A 20,022-nucleotide genomic window follows, 5' to 3' on the forward strand; every position below is an offset into this window, starting at 1 on the left:
ATGAAATGAAAATGCAAAGATGTCTATTGGCTGCTAAACAGGAGATTCATATCGACACGTCCGAACAAATCGATTCCAGAAAATCACAGGCTCGATACAAAATTGATCGCTAACACGCTTTTCTCATTGACCGGATATTTAGAATTTCTCGTATTCCCGAAAGCCAGTCCATAAGGGCAACCAATAAATTAACGACGTATAATATCGCGCATTATGTCGCTATAAAGATAATTGCGGTCGACAATGCGAATGCAAGTATAATGAAATTTACACAAACCGGGGCAAACGGTATTAATGGTACAAATGATATTGTTACATTATCCGATACATGTTTAAGCGGAGCTCGTTCCTCGTTCATGGCAAAATATCACAGTGACGTTATATACGTTATATATACGCGTGCGCACAGAGTTATTGAAGGGACCGTGTTATGCGTTTCTAAAGACTACCTGCCATTGCGGACCGTTTAATCCTTCGAAATGAATAGCGTCGCATTTAAAACATTACCCATGAGTAATAAACTAGGTCGCGCGATTCTCATATTCTTGTTTTTGTGCATTTAATTAATCATCTCTGATAATTAATTGTCCACGTGATGACACGTGCGCGGATAATGCATTCGCAATACATGACTCATCTTCCCTAAAAATTCTAAAAACTATAGTATTATGATAATTACATCTGTTACAATTATTACATTTGGCATCTCTTCTCAACATCGAGTTATAAATCGGTCACATTCGTTCGACTCTAAGTTTCCCAAAAAATTCAAGAAATCTCAAGTCCTGTAGTTTGTTTTTTAAATAATTTTTTTAATTATTTTATTCTGCCATTTACAAATTGAAAATAGACAACTGTGTGCACTGTTTAAAAATCGAATTTCGTTTGTTCCTGAAAGATAGCGTTCTAAATAGCAATATTCGGAAGCACGCGGCGAGCGGACATCCGCTCGGGCGATCGAGATTCATTTACACGCACTCGGCGGTCTCGGCGTCGAGTCGTCGAGTGTCGACGACGATCGGCTATATGCGATACGCAGTCGCCTCGCGCAAACGCCTCGCGCGCCGCACACTCTGCAGATGCAGATTAGAGACCCTCGTCTCTAATGCAGATCATGCAGAGTCGACGCCCAGACGCCCCAGACGTGTACCTATACATACACCATACACCCCATACACCCCGGTACGGCGCGGCGCGGCGCAGCGCGGCGCAGCGCGGCGCGGCGTGTATGCACGCGAGTCACAAAGGAATAGTCCTGTTGATACGAAGCGATATCTCTGTACCGTCCGGAGACGGAGCAGACGGCGACAACAGACCTAAACAACGGCGGTCCTTATCGCCTTCCCGTATTCCTGTCACCTATCGCTGCATGCGCTCGTTGCATATTAGAGAACGTTGTCGTCGTCGTCTCCGTCTCCGTCTCCGTCGCCGTCGGCGTCGCCGTCGACCCGTCGCGTAAGCACGCTTTGATGCACCGCGCGAGACGAACGAATTGCCATTCAAATTGCTAATAAAAAAGTTATGTATATCGACACATTTCATCAAGCGACACAAGTCAACACAATTAAGTGTCGTTTTGACTTTGTTACTCATTACCAAAACAGAAAGATATATATAGAACGTTATATAGACGTTTGTGTCGTTTTTTGTATCGCTTATGCTGGAAAGCTCCCGCGATATCTATTTTAACGTCCCGTTGACGTAATTTTAACCGAGACATTGCTGTGATTTAAGATTACGTATTCTATAATCAAAAATAGTGGAAAAGTGAGAATATAAATACCATACTCCGTGGTCCACTTTAATCAACCGTGACCGCGGTGTCCGCGCGCGGTCTCTCTCGCGCCGCCATCTTGATTGATCAAGATTCTCCCTTTCCCTTCAAGCTTCAACTTGGCGGAAATATGCTCGGTCGGCCCGTCGGCATCGCGATCTCGGTCCAGATATTCCTACGTGAAACACACATATGATAATATCTTAATAAGCTGGACTCAAACTCTCGAAACGAACGACCGAGCAAACTGAAAATTTGGAGCAGATTCTTCTACGTATGCAAATGGACTTACCGTTAGAGAAGGAGAAGTAACCTAGCTCGACCCGCTACACGAATACGACGAATTATACTTCTACTTGAAATTCGAAAACCGACGCGTTTCTTTCCTCGCGCACCCGCGAGGAAACGACGACGATATTTCGACGCAATTTCGCGCAGCTCGTACTGCAATTCGTTACAAAATATAACGCGGAAAAATAAGGCGAGTGATAAAACCGCGACACGGAACACGGAAGTCACGGAAATAAGTGCCGCGGTGCCGCGCGTAAATTTAAAATAGGCATTAAAGTTACATGGTGGCGCTATCGCTCGTCAACACTCGGTACTGCCTATCAAGTGGCATAAATCGACGAACGGTATAAAAATAGCCGATATATCGATTTTAATAAATATAGACAAAAACCAGAACCTTACAGAAGTCACGTGGCCGAAATTTGGACGCTTCGACTTAACCTATAGCGATAATTTTATTATTATCCAAATATTTTATACAAAAATATGTATTACGGCGCAGAAATATATATGTTCCGTAAAACTGCATTTTAGCAGTTATCCATTGATCGTTCGTGCGATTCGACTGATAAAAGTCGGGAGAAAGGAGAAAGAACGCTAATGATTTTTCGAAAGTTTGCAGTGAGCAGCAGTGAGTTCGCACGCACATGTTGCACAGTGCACACAATGCACACGCGTTAACGAATTTTCATTCTAGTATTGATTAGTAAACACGATACAAGATCTGATGTTTGTGACGAGAGAGATTAGATTTTCCTCAAAGTTTTGCGAATGTAGAATGTAGGCAAGTCGCAATTAAGATAAATTTCGTATGCGTATAATTAAATCAACACGTTCGGATTTAGACAGTCCCCTGGTGAAGGATTTTCTGTCAGGTATTGTCTTTAACAACAAGTCAGAGATATGGCTGGTACCATGAGACAATTGGAGGAACGTTTGCTCCCTGCAGAGGTGACGACGATGCTGTGGTCACCGAAAATGGATCTTTTAGCCATTAGCAATGTCAAAGGTTAGATCTGAAAACTGTCCCTGTAAATACCATCAACACTAATTAAAGTTAATATATTTATCTTCCTCCTTTTTATAATTACTTATAAAAAGGCAGAATTACTTCATTTAACTGTACAGATGTATGTTGAGAATTTTAGAAAACTAATCGTTATTCGCAATATGATATCTTACAGGTGAAGTGGTCCTTCATAGGCTTCAGTGGCAGAGAGTATGGTTGTTGAGTCCTCAAGATGAATCCGATACCGCTGCCCATTTGGCGTGGAGACCAGATGGAAAGCTGCTCGCAGTATGCTACGAGATTTCCAAGCTATTGTGTCTCGTTGACGTCGAGACTAAAAATGTTATTCATAAAACCAAATTGCCTGCGAACGACGTGACCGTTTGCGTTAAGTGGTTGTCCCTGTCTAATACCGAACAGGAAAGTTCACTGGCAAATGATAAAACTAATAAACCTACAGGCGAATATCTGCCACTTCTGCCCAGTTTAATCAGAAGTTATAGTACGGAACCTGAGCGGAAAGAATTTTTATCTCACATCCTAGATATGCTCTTTGTAAATATCATAAAGCACAATTCTAATAGACGCATAGCGTTTGTGACTATATGATTAATAGCCATATGTATTTCTTATAGATTGGTCAAAAAGATGGCACAGTATTAATGTACATTTTTGGCATGTTTTATTGTGGCACTATAACTGTGGGCCATGGACCAATCTTGCAGATCACAGGTGGATCTAATAACCCAATATGGATTACATGGAGAGATGATACGTGTGTTAAGACAACTAGGGTATCTTGTCCATTATTTGAGAGAAGCTCAGCGTTTCTTAGGGTATCTCGAGAATGATAATACATGTTACAATTTATAATAAAGATAAAGCGAAAGGCATCGTTTCCTAAAGTGTGTTGCGCATGATAATTTAGAAATTTGTTAAGTAATTAAGGATTTGTTAAGTTAGTTGGAATTTATATATTTTATTTTCAGGTTGCGCAAACTCAAGCCAACATAGAATGTTTGAAAGATTATCTCTCACGTACCTTAATGGCCACTTGCGAAGCTTGGGAAACGATACTCTTGGAAATGGATGAAAAACTCACGCGATATGCAGGGGCAAATCTACCTGGTACTATGTCTGCAGACTTTTTGGAACTATTGATGATCGGAATACCGACGAAAAATTTAGAAACTTTCCTACTTAGAGATCTCACAGAGAAAGGATTAAAAAAATTCGGACAAAGTATTGAAATGTGTTATAGTAATATACAGGTATTGCAAAATATATTACATTTTTTAAGTTTTAATCATATATAATCACGAATTTTGAATTTGTTAAAGACATTTTTGTAGAAACTGGTCTCGAAAAATTTAACTAGCGTCGGTATGGCCTTAGTTTATCAGTTAGCTGAATTAAGAGGTATGGTGAGAATAGGTGGCACATATGAAGCGTTAGGATTACGCGACGAAACACTCATAACCAATGCCATTAATGAATCTGAGGCTTTCCTGGCGAAATCATATGAGATTGAGCAAGTTATAGATCAGAGTATGCGCAATTACAAAGCATTTTTCCGGTACGAGTCAAATATTGAATAGATTAATTAACTTGTTGTTGTTTATGTATTGTTGTCTAATTGTTTCAATTTTTATTGCATCTATAGGTGGTTATATGTAGCCATTCTCCAACTAGCGGATGAAAGAGCACCATCGGAAGTGTGCCGTGTAAGTCAGCAGGAATTAACATTTATCGCAGAATTTCTGAGTGATTTTGACAAGCCAAGAGCGAACGGCAGGGTAAATTTAGAAAAATTAGGTCAATATTTACGTCGTGAAAATCTACAAACTCCCCTGACTTCGGAGGGAAGCGAATGGGCTGCTATGCTTGATACAAACGATTGCTTGCGCAATTATGGACATATAGTAAAGCAGAATTTCAATTTATCTTTACTACAATCTCATGTAAAATTAGTCTCTGCTGTAGAACATGTTTTCGCTGAAGCCTATCAGAGCTTAGTTGATCACTTTGTAATGATCTCTATCTCTCTACCATCATTCACATCTCTCATGTTGTCCTCGCAAATTGTAATAAACGATGGAAATCTTTTATTAGCTATGAGCGATACTGACAGCAAATTTTTAAGACTTTTTAACATAAAGTATTCGTCTACTGAATCTGTACCTCTTAGTTCAAAAACGGTTACAATAGACGTGAGTCACAAGCAAGGTTAGTAGCATGTATTTCATACAATTAAAATATACACATTGAAAATTTATTTCTCCATTATATATCTATGATAACATTAATTCACTTTTCTGTCTATCTAGGAGAATCTCCAAATGAAAGAGAGAGTGTCGATACTGTGATAGTAGATCTGCAATTTTACTCGCAAGATTATCTTAGCTTGCTTATATTAAATAAACAAACTCACGCATCGTTTCTCATACAAATGCCATTACACGGTATATCTGTGCTTGAGTATGGAGACAATGATGGTACAGCATCGATAACCGATTTCATCGGTGCGACGTTGCCGAAACCGTTTCAAGGAATATCTGCGAGACGACTAGCGGTCAGTGGTCCTCGGAAAGTAGCTGCTATTTTAAATGAAAATAATAGAAAGATTCGTTTACTCGAGACTGAAGCGGAACCTGAGGATGAAGACGATGAGGAGGAGGAAGGGCGTTCTGGGGAAAATATGATGGATACCACACCTAGTGTATCTTTTTCTGCGGAAGAAACAAAAACTGAGGTTCAAAAGTTTTATAAGGAAGAAAATAGCTGAGGTGGAAGTAAAATATGTTTAAGTTATGAATAATTTGTACATGCAAAAAGATGACTACAAATAATAATTTCTTGTGTAATTGAAAAATCTTGATTTAATTATTTTTCAAATTTTGAATAAATATAGAGTTATTACAAGATATAGTATATTTCTAAAATACATGTAAAATACGTTAAAATTAACTAAACGTTATTAGTTATACAATAAGAGAGAGAGAGAAAGCAAATATAATCTGTTACAAAATATACATTTATATATGTACATATAAGGATAAAGAAAAACACTAAAATGTAATAATGTAATTTCCTGTTATATACAATTACAACTTATGGCATTGCTTGTTCCTTCTGCATTTGGTTAAACACTTTAGGGAAATCGATGTCAAGAACAGCGTTATCCATTCCAACGTTTTCGATGCCTGATGAAACACCAGGCCTATTATCTGGCGTATATCGTTCTGGAGAATTTTCTCTCGACTCCTCCAAATCTGTAAAAATAATCGAAAGATAATCCTATTTTCAATGTAAAAGTGCATCTTCCTTCAATATATCAATTTTTATTAAAAAATTACCAAAGAATCTTTGACTCCTTTTTCTCTTAACAGTAATAATTAGAAGAACAACAGCTACAGCGACAACCAGTACCATAACAGCAGTCATTCCCCGTAACAGATTTGTCTATTCAAATATACATTTTAATAAAATGTAAAATTGTAATTGTTTTTTTTTTCCATGTTATGTGTATTAAATACCTCAAAATCATTTTCCCAAAGTTGCTCCCACTCATTTGAAACTATCAATTCAACAGAATGAACTTTCAATTGAGAATCGTCAAATAGGCCTTTTGAAAAACATTTATAAAATCCAGATTCTGCTGTTGACACACCCTATAAAAATTATAAATATAATTATGAAATATAACATACATCTTGGTACATATTGATTACATAAATAAACTGTTATTTAAAATAGAAAAATTTTTAAATATATGATACATCTAAAAACTTACTCTGATTTGAAGCGTGCCACTCAATACTTCATAATTATATTTCTTTTCATTTAAAGGATTCCCTGGACCAATAACATTGTTAGTTCCAAATTGCCAGAACATGAAACGATGATGTTCATCAATACTTAAGCATGGAAGCTCAGCCAAGTGTCCAGCTGTCACTTCTTTCACTGTTACTATGTCATTTTCAGATGCAGTTTCGGATTTTTGTAATATAAATGATAAATAAAAAAGTATAAAAAGCCACATTGTCACCTAAAAATTAACGTTGTAAATATTTATACAGAGTATGTCACAGTTGAGTTAGAGATAATTAAAAAATACGGTTTTTTTCTTATGTATTGAATTATGTTTGTGAAAAAAAAAGAGAATATACCCAAAAAAATGTTAAACTTATACAGAAATATGTTCAATATTACTGTGTTCTGCCATAACCAATATTGGAAAACTGTTAGGTATTACTCTAGCCTGTCTTCTTCTTTCATAATTACATTCTAATTACATTGATCACCTTTTTCTTCACAGCTACTGCAAAACCAGTTTGTTGTTCACAGATGGTTGTCACAATAATTTATACAGTACACGATACAAAGGAAAAGGCTTTTATGAGTGAATGTTGTGTAATCATAAAAGCAATTCTCTCTTCCTCTCTCTTGTGTGCAATTATTGACTTGCTTCTATTTTTTTCTATTGAGTTGAATTGAATTGAATTCACTGACAATAGCACTAGTATAAAGTATAAATTAATGATTTTAACTTGGAAAATACACTTTCATTTACTGATGAGAAGATTGCTACAACAAGCACTGCCATGAAGTTATTTATTTTTAACTCTGTCCTATTTGGCCTTGTGCAATACCAAGTATTTATAGTAGACTAGACCTATACCTTGTAATTACTGTATGTTCTTAGATTCCTGTTATAAATGAAAATCTACTCCAGGAAAAACTTAGTCTTACGTTTGAATAAGTGAATAAATGACTGAATGAATGAATGAAACAAATGAATAGATATAGAATATTTTTATATTTTCATACGATTAATATATAAATTAATATATATGAAACAGACATAATGCTTTATTATTCAATATAAAAATATAAATGTTGCATGTGTAAATATTTTATAAAAATAACAAGTATATTAATATTAATTATATATTTTATTTGATTATGTGGAGCAACATCCACAAGATAATTTTTTTCTCAACACAACAATATACATACATTCCCAGGTTCCCTCAAGTAACTTGAAACAAGCTGAAGCTCATCCATTGTCAATACCTAGATTGGTGTATTAAATGAATAAAGACATCTACAGCTAATACTGGAAGCAGCAGCCAGAATGGTGCCAGTACCGCCTTGGCTGGTAGAGACCAGTGAGGAGCCTCCAGTTTCAGACAAATCAAGATCTGAGCGCACAGTTTCAAAATCACAGCTATCATATACCATGCCTGAAACAATTTTATTGCCATACCATATATTAAAATCTAATTTTATTTAATTAGCTGGATATTTGTTACATCGGTAGGGACTATAATTTTTTAATTATCAAGCTTCTTTATTTATTATTAAAATATTTCATACTTGTAGAAAATGAATACGTGCATAAACACAAATTGGAATAAAATATATTCAATTGCAAGAGGATGAAAAAAAAAATCTACGTATCTTGCCAAGCTATAAAATACTTACTTCTCGCTGCAAACTATTAACACGTCCGTTCTTGCAGTGCGAAATCATGTTAAAAACAATGTAAATAAGTAGAATGTTATCGTAGAGCCACATTGGAATAAAAACTATGAACCAATTCCATTGTATTCTCTGATCGAGTCTCAGGACCAACAGAATCAGGAATATGAGCAAGTTGAACCAGGTGAACAAGGCGCGATGTAAAACCGCCATGGAAGACTTATATCTAATTAATAATACACAATTTCACAGAGCTCACGTGCATTGAGCACTCGCGTGCATCAACTTTTGATTATTCTAACCTTCTATAACGATAAACACCCTACATGCTACGATATATCCTGTTTTATGGACAAGGGACAAGGTATTATCGACAGGTATCATCGGTCGTTACGGTGATCTAAAAAACAGTAAGATAGCGCTACAGATGCAATTTTGTTTATTTTGAATAAACGTATCAAATATGTGCCAAATAGACTTGTTCATACTGGCTGTATTTTATATATTTCTTCTAATAAAAAGATATATAATAAAACGCGTATACATTGGCACTTTAGAGGGGAAAAAGAGAACAAACATGAAAAGAATATAACTAAAAAGAGATCTTGGAACGGAAACTTTATATATTATCGACATAAACAGAAAATAATTATGAAGAATTAAACGAAGCATGTTAATTAATAGTATAATATTATATCGTTTATAATTTTGTTTAAACGAATAATATATACTTTAATAATTAAATCTTTATAATAATAAAATATATATATTGATCGATGCAGATGAGGAATTAATTGAATATAATCACTATATCAGTATATACTACTTACATCACATAAATTTCAACGATTAACTGCAGTGACCTATTACGTATTCCTCGTGTCATTGTGATAAATATACGCTCGAACACACTAATCGCTGATTTACAAATTTCAGTCGAACCTCCTCCTATTTTCTGAAAACATCGATTTCCTGCATATGCCTTTATTTTCTAAATTCTCCTTTTAAAGCAGCTCTTTTTTCTTCCATTCATCTTTTATTAAAACAATTAAAATATTACTTTTAATAAGTAGAATAAAAATGTTATTTTTTATTCGTTTTAGCTCGGTCTATACATATTATCATAATCATATGGCAAACATTCTAAAAATGCGCGCTTTTATCAATACGCAAGAGTGCGATGCAAATCGAGAAATTATCAGTTCACAGGATGACAGATGCAGATTTAGCTAGTATCGCTAATACAGAAAAGAGCTCAGGATATTAATATAATTATATAATTATAATAATAGTAAGTTCGAAACACAATTACAGGACACAGAGCTAGGAGTCTCCTTGAACTGCCGGAGAAAAATATAAACAGTTACATGCCGCTTATATATCGGCGGCCAATAGAATCAACTCGTACGAGGAAACGTCACTGAACGTCAGTCGCGTACTATCTCACAGAGACCTTGATTATGATTGTGGATCGTAGCAGTGGCTAGAGATTTATTCCTGAACAAAAGAAAAAAAAATTAAAGAAACAAGAAATAAGAAAACAAATATAAGAAGGATATAATGAAGGAAGGGAAAATGAAGAAAAAGGAGAAGAAAGTAAAAGAAAGAAAGAGAGAAATAGAAATTTATTCGCATTATACATATCGCCCACACTTTTTTAGCATATTATTATATAGTTTTAAAATAATTAATATTTAATTATTAAAGTCTATGCGCGCCATAAGGAGGTAAAGTAATGGAAAACGGCGTAGCCTGAATTGTTTCAAAAAAGCATTTCGTCTCTCTTTTGTAAAAATAAGTGGAAAACAAGGTGGGCGGAAGACGTTATAGTTACACCACTGCCGGTGATAAACTGATGGACAATGAGGTAATATGTGCGTATCTCGACATATACTCGCTAGAACGCCAATCTTTCACTCGATCCTTACTCCTTACTCGTCTCACTCGCGAATAAATCTGTTTGATTGTTCATTAATCGAATAATATATAACGTGCGACATTCGAAAATCCGCGGAACGTGGTGTGTGCGCGTGTGTCCTTCGATGAAACTGGAGTAGAAAATATGAACTCGACGATCGATTACGTATATCAAGTACGTATATGTATATATTTTGTACCGATAGTGATCAAATCGATAGAGTTATATGTCGTCACGTATATGCGAGTCTTAAAAAGACTTAAAGGACTTAACGATAAAATATTTTTCGAAACGTTGCGTCGTCTATTTCCAACGTGTTTCGGCCTACTCATATAATTATCATAGATTATAGGCTGCTTTCGAGGAGCGCGCTATTAGCCACTATTAGCGCTATATTGCATCATTCTGTCTTTATCGCTCATCAGGTGTAAAACAAGGATAGAATAATAAGCAAATAGCGCTAATAGCGCGCTCCCCGAATCCAGCCATTGAATAAGCCAAGCGATAATTTTTTTACAAAACGCGTGCCGCGAGCTGGGCAACCTGTTTGACTTTTCATCGGCGGCCACACTTGACGCGAATTAATCTCCATGGATCGTTATATTGATTAATCGACATTGAATCTTGATGAGGCACTTGGAGATGTTTGCGTGGAGCATATAATTGCGTATTGCGTCTTAAACATTTATGCAATGTATCGCGATTGTCGATTGTTCGCATATGAAGGAAGAAGAAGCTTAATTTATACTTAAAGTAGAATCATGCCAGTTTTTACGTAATCATTAAGATAAGAAAAAATTAATTAAAATTGGTATGCTTATATCGTTATCAGTGCGTTATAACTTGGCGGCGATTAATTTATTAAGCAGCATCTATATATGGTACTTAATTAACTCGAATAAAATTATTAAACTTGATGTATGCAGTGCAGTATGGAAAGAAAAATCGGATTAGGGATGACAAATTTCTATAGTTAAAAATATATATGTAAGCATTTCTGTCGATTTTTTGAATTAATCATCGATTTCAATCGTTTGATCAAATTAAGTTTCTTCAAACAAATCGATCTAATCGAGAGAGTGTGCAATGATAGATCTGTTCGTTTTTTCTGTACTTAAAGATAAATAATAATTGGGACAGACATTTGGAAAAAAAGAAAAGGAGCAATAAAATAAAAATATGAAACACATGCAGAAAATGCGATCGGCTGACGTTCGCGTTTCTCGTATTCCTCAAATCCTCAGTATTTCTCGAATCGCTGATTACGCAAGACTATAATGATAATTAGATACATCGAGATATGCACACATTGCACACGCGGCTGTCTGAGCGTCTCTCGCACGCAGATTGCAAATATCGGTCGCTGATGTGGGCCGATGACAAAAAGGCACGCGGTTTTCGGCTTAACGTGTTAATAATATTGCCGCGAGTAATGCGACTATAAATACGCGCACCTAATGGTCCTACCCCGAAAACGCGAGAAGCCGAGTCTATTTTAACAGATTAGAGCAAGTTCCGGAATCGGCGGTGCTCGTCAATCCTTCACAGACGTCGGCGAGTTATCGCCCGACGCCCCGGCTCCCGGCTCCCGGCTCTGCGAAAGAGTCGATAGCGCGAACTCGCGCCGAACTCTGAACGCCGCTAAACCGCTTGGCGTCTCCGCGTTAAGATCTCCTGAGATCTCCGTCGCGTCACGTTGCCCTTTAACCTCGCTCTCGGTCCACAGTCCACGTGCACAGTTAGCGCCGATATAGCCGATAGCGAATATAGCGATGTCGAACGTACGAACATTGGTAAGGCTCGCTTCGACCGAAACGATCCGATCTCGCGTACGATTATACGAATATTACGGTATCGTTAACGACGTTAATAATGTTACGCGATTGTCGCCAACGATGATTTGTACTTTGCAGTAGGCGTGGTATTCTCTTTTCTTTTTTCTTTTTTTAACGATGACTTGGAAAACTTTCGAATTTTAGAAATATATTTCCCTCTCTTCTATCTCTTATCAATTTATGTTTATTTTGTATTGATTATTCTGTAAAAATGTGGTAACTTTTGTGTGAATATTAATTTTTATATCCGAACGTTTATACTTATATCCCTGAAGCTTGATCTGCAAAAATTCCTGAAATTTAACTAAGAATCTGTGCTTATGTAACATTTTTTAAAATGCTTAAAATAAAATACACATTTGTTACTTTAAAAGACTGGTAGAATTTCAGAAAAATTAAAACCGCGTATAAGAATATGCATTATATACATTAAAGTAAATTTTTATATTTAGGTGCTCCCAGTTCTGGCTGCGGTAGGAACGATAGTTGTTATAGGAGTAGCATTTAAAATATATAAATCCTGGAGTGAGAGGAAGAAAAAGTCTGCGCCGATACTGCTGGTTGATCCAGTAGTTAAGTATAGTCTACCTCTAATCCAAAAGGACATAATAAGTCACGATACTAGGAAGTTCAGATTTGGATTACCAACGTCAAATCATGTCCTGGGCCTGCCAATTGGTCAGCATATACATTTAACAGCAAAGATTGGAGAAGAGGTTGTAATACGTTCATATACGCCTGTTTCAAGCGACGATGATCAAGGCTACGTTGATCTCGTCATCAAGGTAAATAAAATGGCAATATAGGATTCTTGGCGATAATGAAAGAAAGTATGCTTTAATCGTGCGTGATTTATAGGTATACTTCAAAAATGTGCATCCAAAGTTTCCTGAAGGAGGAAAATTGTCTCAATACTTGGAAAACATGAAAATAGGGGATACCATCGACTTTAGAGGTCCATCTGGTAGACTGATTTACAAAGGACAAGGGAAAGTAACTATAAAACTTCTTAGGAAGGAACCACCCGTGGAATATAACGTTAAAAAGGCACGTACATTTGCTACTATGTATATATGTATTTATTAATTTGTGTTATTATTATCGTTATTAAGAACAACTCTATTTTCGACATATGAAAATAATGCAATGATGTAACTCTCTGTACAGATGGTTATGCTCGCTGGTGGTACGGGTATCACGCCGATGTTGCAGCTAATTCGTGCGATAATAAAGGATCCTACGGACGAAACTCAAACCTCCTTGCTGTTCGCCAATCAGACAGAAAAAGACATCTTGCTGCGGGACGAACTGGACGAAATCGCCAAAAAATACCCGAATAAATTAAAACTTTGGTACACCCTAGATTCAAGTAGCGAGGGATGGCCATATAGTACAGGATATATAAGTACTGATATCATAGAGAAACATATGTTTCCACCGTCGCCCGATACTATCGTATTGATGTGTGGGCCACCTCCAATGATCAATTTTGCTTGTACTCCGAATCTCGATAAACTTGGCTACGATACTAAATTACGGTTCGCATATTAATCGATGACAGTTTGACGGAGATCTACATGCTTTTAGTACTTCAGTAAAATGTAAGAACAGTTTTTTATTTAACTGAATATATCTGTCTTAATTAATGGAGAATATTAAATAACATGGTGCCGATCAAAGAGATCTATATTGAAAAATTTCTGTCAAAATCTATCTGTAAAAAACATCTCCAGCAGTATTGACGATTACTATATATAAGTTATAAAATTACAATAATCAATGAAATATGCTAATAGCATATGGAGACTATTGTTCCATGTAGTATAAGGATGTCTATCCATAAAAAATTTTACAAGACACGCCAAAAAGTCTTGTCCTCTTTTACTTTTGCTTTTTTTTTTTTATTGGGACACGCTGTGATTGGCGAATGATAAGTAATTCATAGAATTTAAGAAAAATGGGGTTATAAATCAAATGCACGTGAAATGAATATTGCCTCATCACTAAAATATATTTTATTCAGTTCTACATTTGATTATTATAAAAATGACCTGTATATAAAATTTAGGTGAATAAAGTATGTTACTAGTGTGTGTGGAATATTCATATAATAAAGTATTATATTTCAAAGCATTTATTAATGTTGAACCCATTGTAACGTTATAAAAAATTTTCAACACATACAGATGTGCTTCTTATTGTATAATACTTCATTTGTGAGAGATCGAGAAATAAAATATAATTCATATATAAATGACATGTTCAAAAAATGGAGTATATTCTCCTTGCTACAATTAGTACATTAATATTATCAAATGCATTATCGTCGATGAGAGACTAACACAATGAAATATTTAATTATTAATTAAACATGTTAATTTAAGAGGCCGCATATTATGTATGAAAAACTGCAAGTAATTGTGAAATCGAAGCAAAAGTAAATTTCTTTTTTTTTAATGAGTTAACAACGTCCTCTATCTTGTACGCGTTTTCTAGGAGCCGCACGCAAAATATTATCCACTCGAAGTATCATTTCCGCTGCTTCAGCCGCACTCACTAGAACCTGCCTCTTCACCATCCAAGATTCGGTGATTCCTAGCCGCTTCATACAGCCAACTTTGCCCATTTCCATATCTGTAAGATCAAAGAACATTTAATTTCCTGTTACGAAAACTATTTAGCGATCTATTTATACGTATTTAAAAATATTATTACTGGTAACAGAGCGCAAGAACTAGAAACTCACCCAATCCCATAGTGTTGCCGACGGAATTGTGCGCAGCTCTTAATTCGCTGACCAATTGCGCAGAGTCGTAGCCAGCATTGTCGGCGATAATGGTCGGCAATTGCTGCAATGCTCGTGCGAAGGCTTCCATCGCAACCGCCTCTTTACCCGGCGTAGCCGCGGCCGCTCGCATAACAGCGCAAGCCATGATCATTTCGCTGCATCCACCACCGTAAACTATTCTCGACTCGCGTACCGTACCGGCTAAAACGCAGAGCGCGTCGTGCAGCGATCTTTCAGCTTCATCGATGATCTGCTGCGTTGCGCCACGAATAACGACAGTGCACGCTTCACCCAACGGAACTCCAGAGAATCTTAGGAGTGTATCTTCTCCTATCATTATCTGAAACAATATAACAATACAATTGAATATAATTAAAGCTATAATGAAACTAATGATTATCACACACACGCATTAGAATAGAATGCTTCGCCGTGTATGTGGAACATTCTATATGAATTGCAAAAGTAAATGGTAAATTTACCTGTTCGATAAGATCGCATTTTCCCAACTTGACTAAATCTGGATTGTCGAAAGTACTAACAATTTCGCCACCAGTAACAAGCGCAAGTCTCTCGATACCGTCGAAATCGGCATGTTCGATAGCCATAATTTTCTCATCGGCGAACAATTGTTCTGGATAATTGTATATCAATTGCCTATTGATAAAGACGTTGCATCCATGCTTGACGATTTTGTCAACTTTATCCTGTGGAGATTCAGAAAATTATACATCAATTGTAACTTAACAAATATGCGTGAGATTCTTTAGACTTTTACTACCTTCATCTTTTCTTTCTCCGCAGTTTCTAATTCTGCTATCTTTGCCATTGAATCTACACGTACTCTGGAACCAAATACCTATAAATAAATGCGCGTAGTGTTAGATTTATCATAGATTTAGTAGATATAATTTAAAAAATTCTTTATACTATAACAGAAGAAACCTTGATTTTATCCGTATCCATAGATGTATTAGCGATAAGTATACGCGCGTCAAATACTTTTTGTGGTTGGTTGACACCTGGTTTCTTATCTAATAAGAATCCCTCGTCCAAAAAGGAATCGGCGAGTGTTGCGCCGCGTTTTTTGATAACTTGAATCGCGGACAAATTACCGGAGCCTTTAAGACGCAACACTGCGTCGACCGCAAGCTTGCTGAAGTATTCCTTGTGCTGGGATAAAATCTTAGAACTCAACGTTGTGCGCGCAATATTTAGTAAATCCTCCCGAAAACGATCGGGATCTGCAGAATTGTCCGTGGCTGCATTTTTTAAAGCCTCAGTCGCTACATTTACAGCATTCCTCCAACCACTAATGATAGTTTGTGGATGTATCTTTTGATTTTCGATTAGCTTTTCAGCTTCTCGCAAAAACTCGGCAGCTACAAAAAGATACGAGTCATATATTTAAAATTGAATAATTTGAAAAATCAAGCGGATGACGGTATTGTACGTACCGAGAACGGTGACTGAAGTAGTGCCATCGCCCACTTCGTCATCTTGGACACGGGACATATCTACCAAAATCTTGGCAGCGGGATTATCAACGCCAATGCTTTTAAGGATAGTAGCACCGTCATTAGTGACATGTACCTGTCCCGAGGACCTGCCTTGAGATACGAGTATCTTATCCATGCCCTTAGGACCGAGGGTAGATTTCACCAAGTCCCCAATGGCTATAGCCCCAACAACCGAGCTCAACCTAGCAATCTCCGCCTTCTCTTCTTCCGCCTCATTTTTGAGGATCCGCACTGGATTTAAGGAAACCTTAGAATCAAGTAAAATAAAACGATTCATTTAGTTGCCCATAATACAACTCTTTATTCTGTATTTTTCATTCTGAATGAGATTGTTTTTAAGAGAGTTAACTATTTGTCGCAATGTAAAAAATTGATCTAAAATTGATTGAAAAAAAAAACAACTTGGTTTCTATAGAATGTATTAAAGTTATTTATCGTGCAATTATTTATCCCTTCGTTATTTCAATGACACGTGAGCCATTTGTCATGCTTCCAGAAAACCGGGTTCTGGCCGTTCTGGGGATCGAGAGAATCACAAGCATTTATTACACCTACAACATGCGAGATTACGGGAGACGGGTCGCAACAATTACCATGTCGAGTCAACGCGGCGTACGCAGATACTTTTCTTCGAGAAATGACGCAAAATCCGAAAACGAAAATCTCCGACGCACGCTAACGACGAACGTTCACGAGTCAAGGCAGATACCGCCATGCTGCGTGACTTTCAGTGACTTCCGAACCATTTTCACGAAGCGATTTTCTTTTCCGTCCGTCCATGATTCGCTGCTTTTGGACATCTATATGGTAAGAACGAATTATAAAATCTGATTGAAAAGATGGACGCGCGAATGAACCAATCAAGGACTTGGAATGTAGGTGTGTTTAATGCCAAGGCTTGCTTCAGCGGGTCATCATATTCTGAATTTAATTCCTTTTAAGGCTCGATTTGCCGCACAGACGCGATTCTAACGATAATAAAATATTAAGTATAATTACATATGAAAATAATACATATAATATAAATTATAAAGAAAAAATGCGGAAAACAAATAGGGAAATTAGATTTAGAATCATAAAAATATTTGTTTTTTTATAAGTTATTATATATATTATTTGTTATCAGTTACAGAAAGCATTTTATGTAATGAGAATTTTACATCTTACGATGATGAAGTGTACTTTTTAAATATCTCTGTAAAATATTATATAACACCCATTATTTCCAGCACCGACGTATCGAATGATCTGTAAATCCAGTAAAAATAATTATAGCTCTTTTATTACTTATAACACGTATATATGTATGTAAATGCATACAGATTAATGCACATACTCACTTGGACTTTATCTCATCACCTGGAATGTAAAATGGATTGCAAACAGCGTTGGAATATGCAGCATGTAACTTCTTGAAAATCTATCGACCACGTATCAAAAATTTGCACAATATTAATTATAAATCAGAATTAACGCGACATATCAAAATTACATATAAAGTATGTGAAGAAGAGAACGTTACCATTTTTATTTCGTTATCCCTTAATGATACATTGGACGATTGTAATACTATGACAAATTTAATCTTTGTATTCGTAGCATAGCCATATCTGGAAAACAGGAATGTTGGTATTTAGATATGCAAATTGGTATCTATCGCGGAGCGACACATTACACATTACGATATATATTACATACATTTTATATTCTTCAGTCGCAAATAACAAGCCTAAGTATAAGTCGCGTATATCAACCGTCGTTTTATTCCCTACGTTCAGCTTTTCCTCTATAATATCAATTGACGTGTGTACTTTGTAATGAAATTGCAACCCAGCAGCTTCGTCCGTGCACTGATATATTTTAATAAATTTTGGAGAGTTCTACAAAATATTTATCAATTAATAGAATAATTCCATGTTCACAGCGTAAGAGACTCGATATTGATGTGCTTCATTATGCAAAAATACAAAAATTGATGGCGAAAAAATTCATGATGAAAAATTTGTGTTAATCAACATGTCATAACCTATATGTAAATCAGAAAACACCGTGTATACTTGCATCTTTGCCAATAACAGCTACGCAAGCGGCCATTTTATGAGATTCTACAAAAACGCAAAAGAAATTTGTTACGATACACTGCACATTCTTTTGCTAAATGTATTTTTATACGAGAATGAGAATAATCGCGAGTACGCAACGCGAGCGTTCCATAACTCGTTATGTCGCTAGGTTAGAACGACACCACTGTGTAGCGTGTCGTGTCGTCCTTTATTTCGAACAATCGCTCGAATAAAGAGAAAAGAGCTCTTTTTATGACATAACTTTACTTGTGGTACAAATCACGAGATACAAATTTTAGCGTAGTACAAAAGATATACACGTTAGCCATACAGTAATTCTAACTTATAACAATACATTTACAAAACACATAACAGTAATTTATACAGCATTATCGAACATCTGTAGTCTGTACACAGTTATTGATAGACTGTCAACTAAACTCTCTCTCTCTTTCTAATTATTGATCATAATATCTTCTCTTCAAAGTTCTGTACTTGCGCAACATATACAAAGCTTCCAGCTCTTTTATCACAAAATTACCATGACTTATCATCTTATTTATCTTTTCGGGATCAGTCTCCGTTTTATTTTTGTCAAAGGCTCTCTTTAGCTTGGTTCTGAAATATTGATATCCCGTTGGATAATCTCGGCCCATGTACAACAGCTGAAAGACAATGCAAAATGAAAATTTAACAAATATGTAATAAAGAAAAATGATAATATGCTTCTTGAGTTTATCGACATCTTATATGAGTACGAATGAATACTTGTGTAACACGTTTATTATTACCGTTTTGTACAAATTAATAACTTTAGTGCGTTGTGACATGACACATAGTAAATCTTGGTCTAGATTATAGCTGCAACCGGAGCTCGGAGCCTTAAGCCTTGCAAGTCAATTGACAAAATGATAATCATATTATCATCTACGATCTGCGATTGTTTCCATTGGCAGACAGATAAAAATTGGAAAAGTGTAAACTACACTTGATAGAGACATTTAAGTATTGTTCTTTGTGACTATATTTTTTGTATATACTGTTTATTTTTCCTCTTTTTCTTTCCATTACATTATTATATTATATAATTATAAATTTATCTGTATATCTATATAGGTAATTCATTTTAAATATAGAAAATATAACATAGTGCAGTTGGAAGCAGTTGCAAAGTACATTTCAGTGCGTTTCACAACCTCGTAGTGTATGATTGGGACAAAATATATTCAACGTAATATTTAACATGGCAAACGTCTATTAAAGAAACTGAAATTGTAATACGGGAAATTCTCTCTAATAATATTGATAAACACACCAAGTGGCCATATTATGTGTATATC

At 35.9% G+C, this 20,022-nt stretch overlaps 6 protein-coding genes across 10 annotated transcripts; 2 read left to right on the forward strand and 4 right to left on the reverse strand.

Annotated features, from left to right (window-relative positions):
* Positions 1 to 2,578: 2,578 nt before the first annotated feature.
* On the forward strand, positions 2,579 to 6,347 carry Apc4 (anaphase-promoting complex subunit 4). 3 transcript variants are annotated; one of them, XM_071781635.1, is made up of 8 exons: positions 2,579 to 2,696; positions 2,911 to 3,074; positions 3,250 to 3,629; positions 3,710 to 3,910; positions 4,064 to 4,345; positions 4,427 to 4,650; positions 4,738 to 5,300; positions 5,402 to 6,347. In XM_071781635.1, the coding sequence occupies exons 2-8, from the start codon at positions 2,969 to 2,971 to the stop codon at positions 5,857 to 5,859; spliced, it is 2,214 nt and encodes a 737-aa protein (XP_071637736.1). In that variant the 5' UTR covers positions 2,579 to 2,696; positions 2,911 to 2,968; the 3' UTR covers positions 5,860 to 6,347. The 3 variants fall into 3 exon arrangements, with proteins under 3 accessions (XP_071637736.1, XP_071637737.1, XP_071637735.1); XM_071781636.1 differs by having other exon boundaries at positions 2,579 to 2,686; XM_071781634.1 differs by lacking the exon at positions 2,579 to 2,696 and having other exon boundaries at positions 2,706 to 3,074.
* Positions 6,151 to 8,233, reverse strand: LOC139815049 (uncharacterized). 2 transcript variants are annotated; one of them, XM_071781649.1, is made up of 5 exons: positions 8,094 to 8,233; positions 6,868 to 7,122; positions 6,611 to 6,745; positions 6,431 to 6,536; positions 6,151 to 6,346 (listed from the first exon to the last, which is right to left on the reverse strand). In XM_071781649.1, exons 1-5 carry the CDS (start codon positions 8,139 to 8,141, stop codon positions 6,186 to 6,188), a joined length of 705 nt encoding a protein of 234 aa, XP_071637750.1. In that variant the 5' UTR covers positions 8,142 to 8,233; the 3' UTR covers positions 6,151 to 6,185. The 2 variants fall into 2 exon arrangements, with proteins under 2 accessions (XP_071637750.1, XP_071637751.1); XM_071781650.1 differs by lacking the exon at positions 8,094 to 8,233 and adding an exon at positions 7,379 to 7,728.
* Positions 7,875 to 10,425, reverse strand: LOC139815052 (transmembrane protein 60). Its single transcript, XM_071781655.1, has 3 exons — positions 9,389 to 10,425; positions 8,562 to 8,958; positions 7,875 to 8,320 (listed from the first exon to the last, which is right to left on the reverse strand). Exons 2-3 carry the CDS (start codon positions 8,769 to 8,771, stop codon positions 8,144 to 8,146), a joined length of 387 nt encoding a protein of 128 aa, XP_071637756.1. The 5' UTR covers positions 8,772 to 8,958; positions 9,389 to 10,425; the 3' UTR covers positions 7,875 to 8,143.
* A 36-nt stretch (positions 10,426 to 10,461) lies between these two features.
* Positions 10,462 to 14,565, forward strand: LOC139815047 (NADH-cytochrome b5 reductase 3). Of its 2 annotated transcripts, none has more exons than XM_071781647.1 (4): positions 10,462 to 10,650; positions 12,764 to 13,096; positions 13,170 to 13,358; positions 13,479 to 14,565. In XM_071781647.1, the coding sequence occupies exons 1-4, from the start codon at positions 10,621 to 10,623 to the stop codon at positions 13,860 to 13,862; spliced, it is 936 nt and encodes a 311-aa protein (XP_071637748.1). In that variant the 5' UTR covers positions 10,462 to 10,620; the 3' UTR covers positions 13,863 to 14,565. The 2 variants fall into 2 exon arrangements, with proteins under 2 accessions (XP_071637748.1, XP_071637749.1); XM_071781648.1 differs by lacking the exon at positions 10,462 to 10,650 and adding an exon at positions 11,786 to 12,269.
* Cct2 (chaperonin containing TCP1 subunit 2) lies at positions 14,430 to 17,369 on the reverse strand. The gene is made up of 7 exons (XM_071781638.1): positions 17,213 to 17,369; positions 16,557 to 16,866; positions 16,045 to 16,481; positions 15,881 to 15,958; positions 15,582 to 15,806; positions 15,058 to 15,439; positions 14,430 to 14,945 (listed from the first exon to the last, which is right to left on the reverse strand). The coding sequence occupies exons 1-7, from the start codon at positions 17,213 to 17,215 to the stop codon at positions 14,773 to 14,775; spliced, it is 1,608 nt and encodes a 535-aa protein (XP_071637739.1). The 5' UTR covers positions 17,216 to 17,369; the 3' UTR covers positions 14,430 to 14,772.
* A 334-nt stretch (positions 17,370 to 17,703) lies between these two features.
* On the reverse strand, positions 17,704 to 19,634 carry LOC139815051 (trafficking protein particle complex subunit 2-like protein). Its single transcript, XM_071781654.1, has 7 exons — positions 19,474 to 19,634; positions 19,224 to 19,347; positions 18,681 to 18,724; positions 18,318 to 18,499; positions 18,142 to 18,229; positions 17,960 to 18,039; positions 17,704 to 17,867 (listed from the first exon to the last, which is right to left on the reverse strand). The coding sequence occupies exons 1-7, from the start codon at positions 19,510 to 19,512 to the stop codon at positions 17,825 to 17,827; spliced, it is 600 nt and encodes a 199-aa protein (XP_071637755.1). The 5' UTR covers positions 19,513 to 19,634; the 3' UTR covers positions 17,704 to 17,824.
* Between the last annotated feature and the right edge of the window lie 388 nt (positions 19,635 to 20,022).

Source organism: Temnothorax longispinosus, chromosome 6 (genome assembly GCF_030848805.1).
Source record: "Temnothorax longispinosus isolate EJ_2023e chromosome 6, Tlon_JGU_v1, whole genome shotgun sequence".
Classification (NCBI taxonomy): domain Eukaryota; kingdom Metazoa; phylum Arthropoda; class Insecta; order Hymenoptera; family Formicidae; genus Temnothorax; species Temnothorax longispinosus.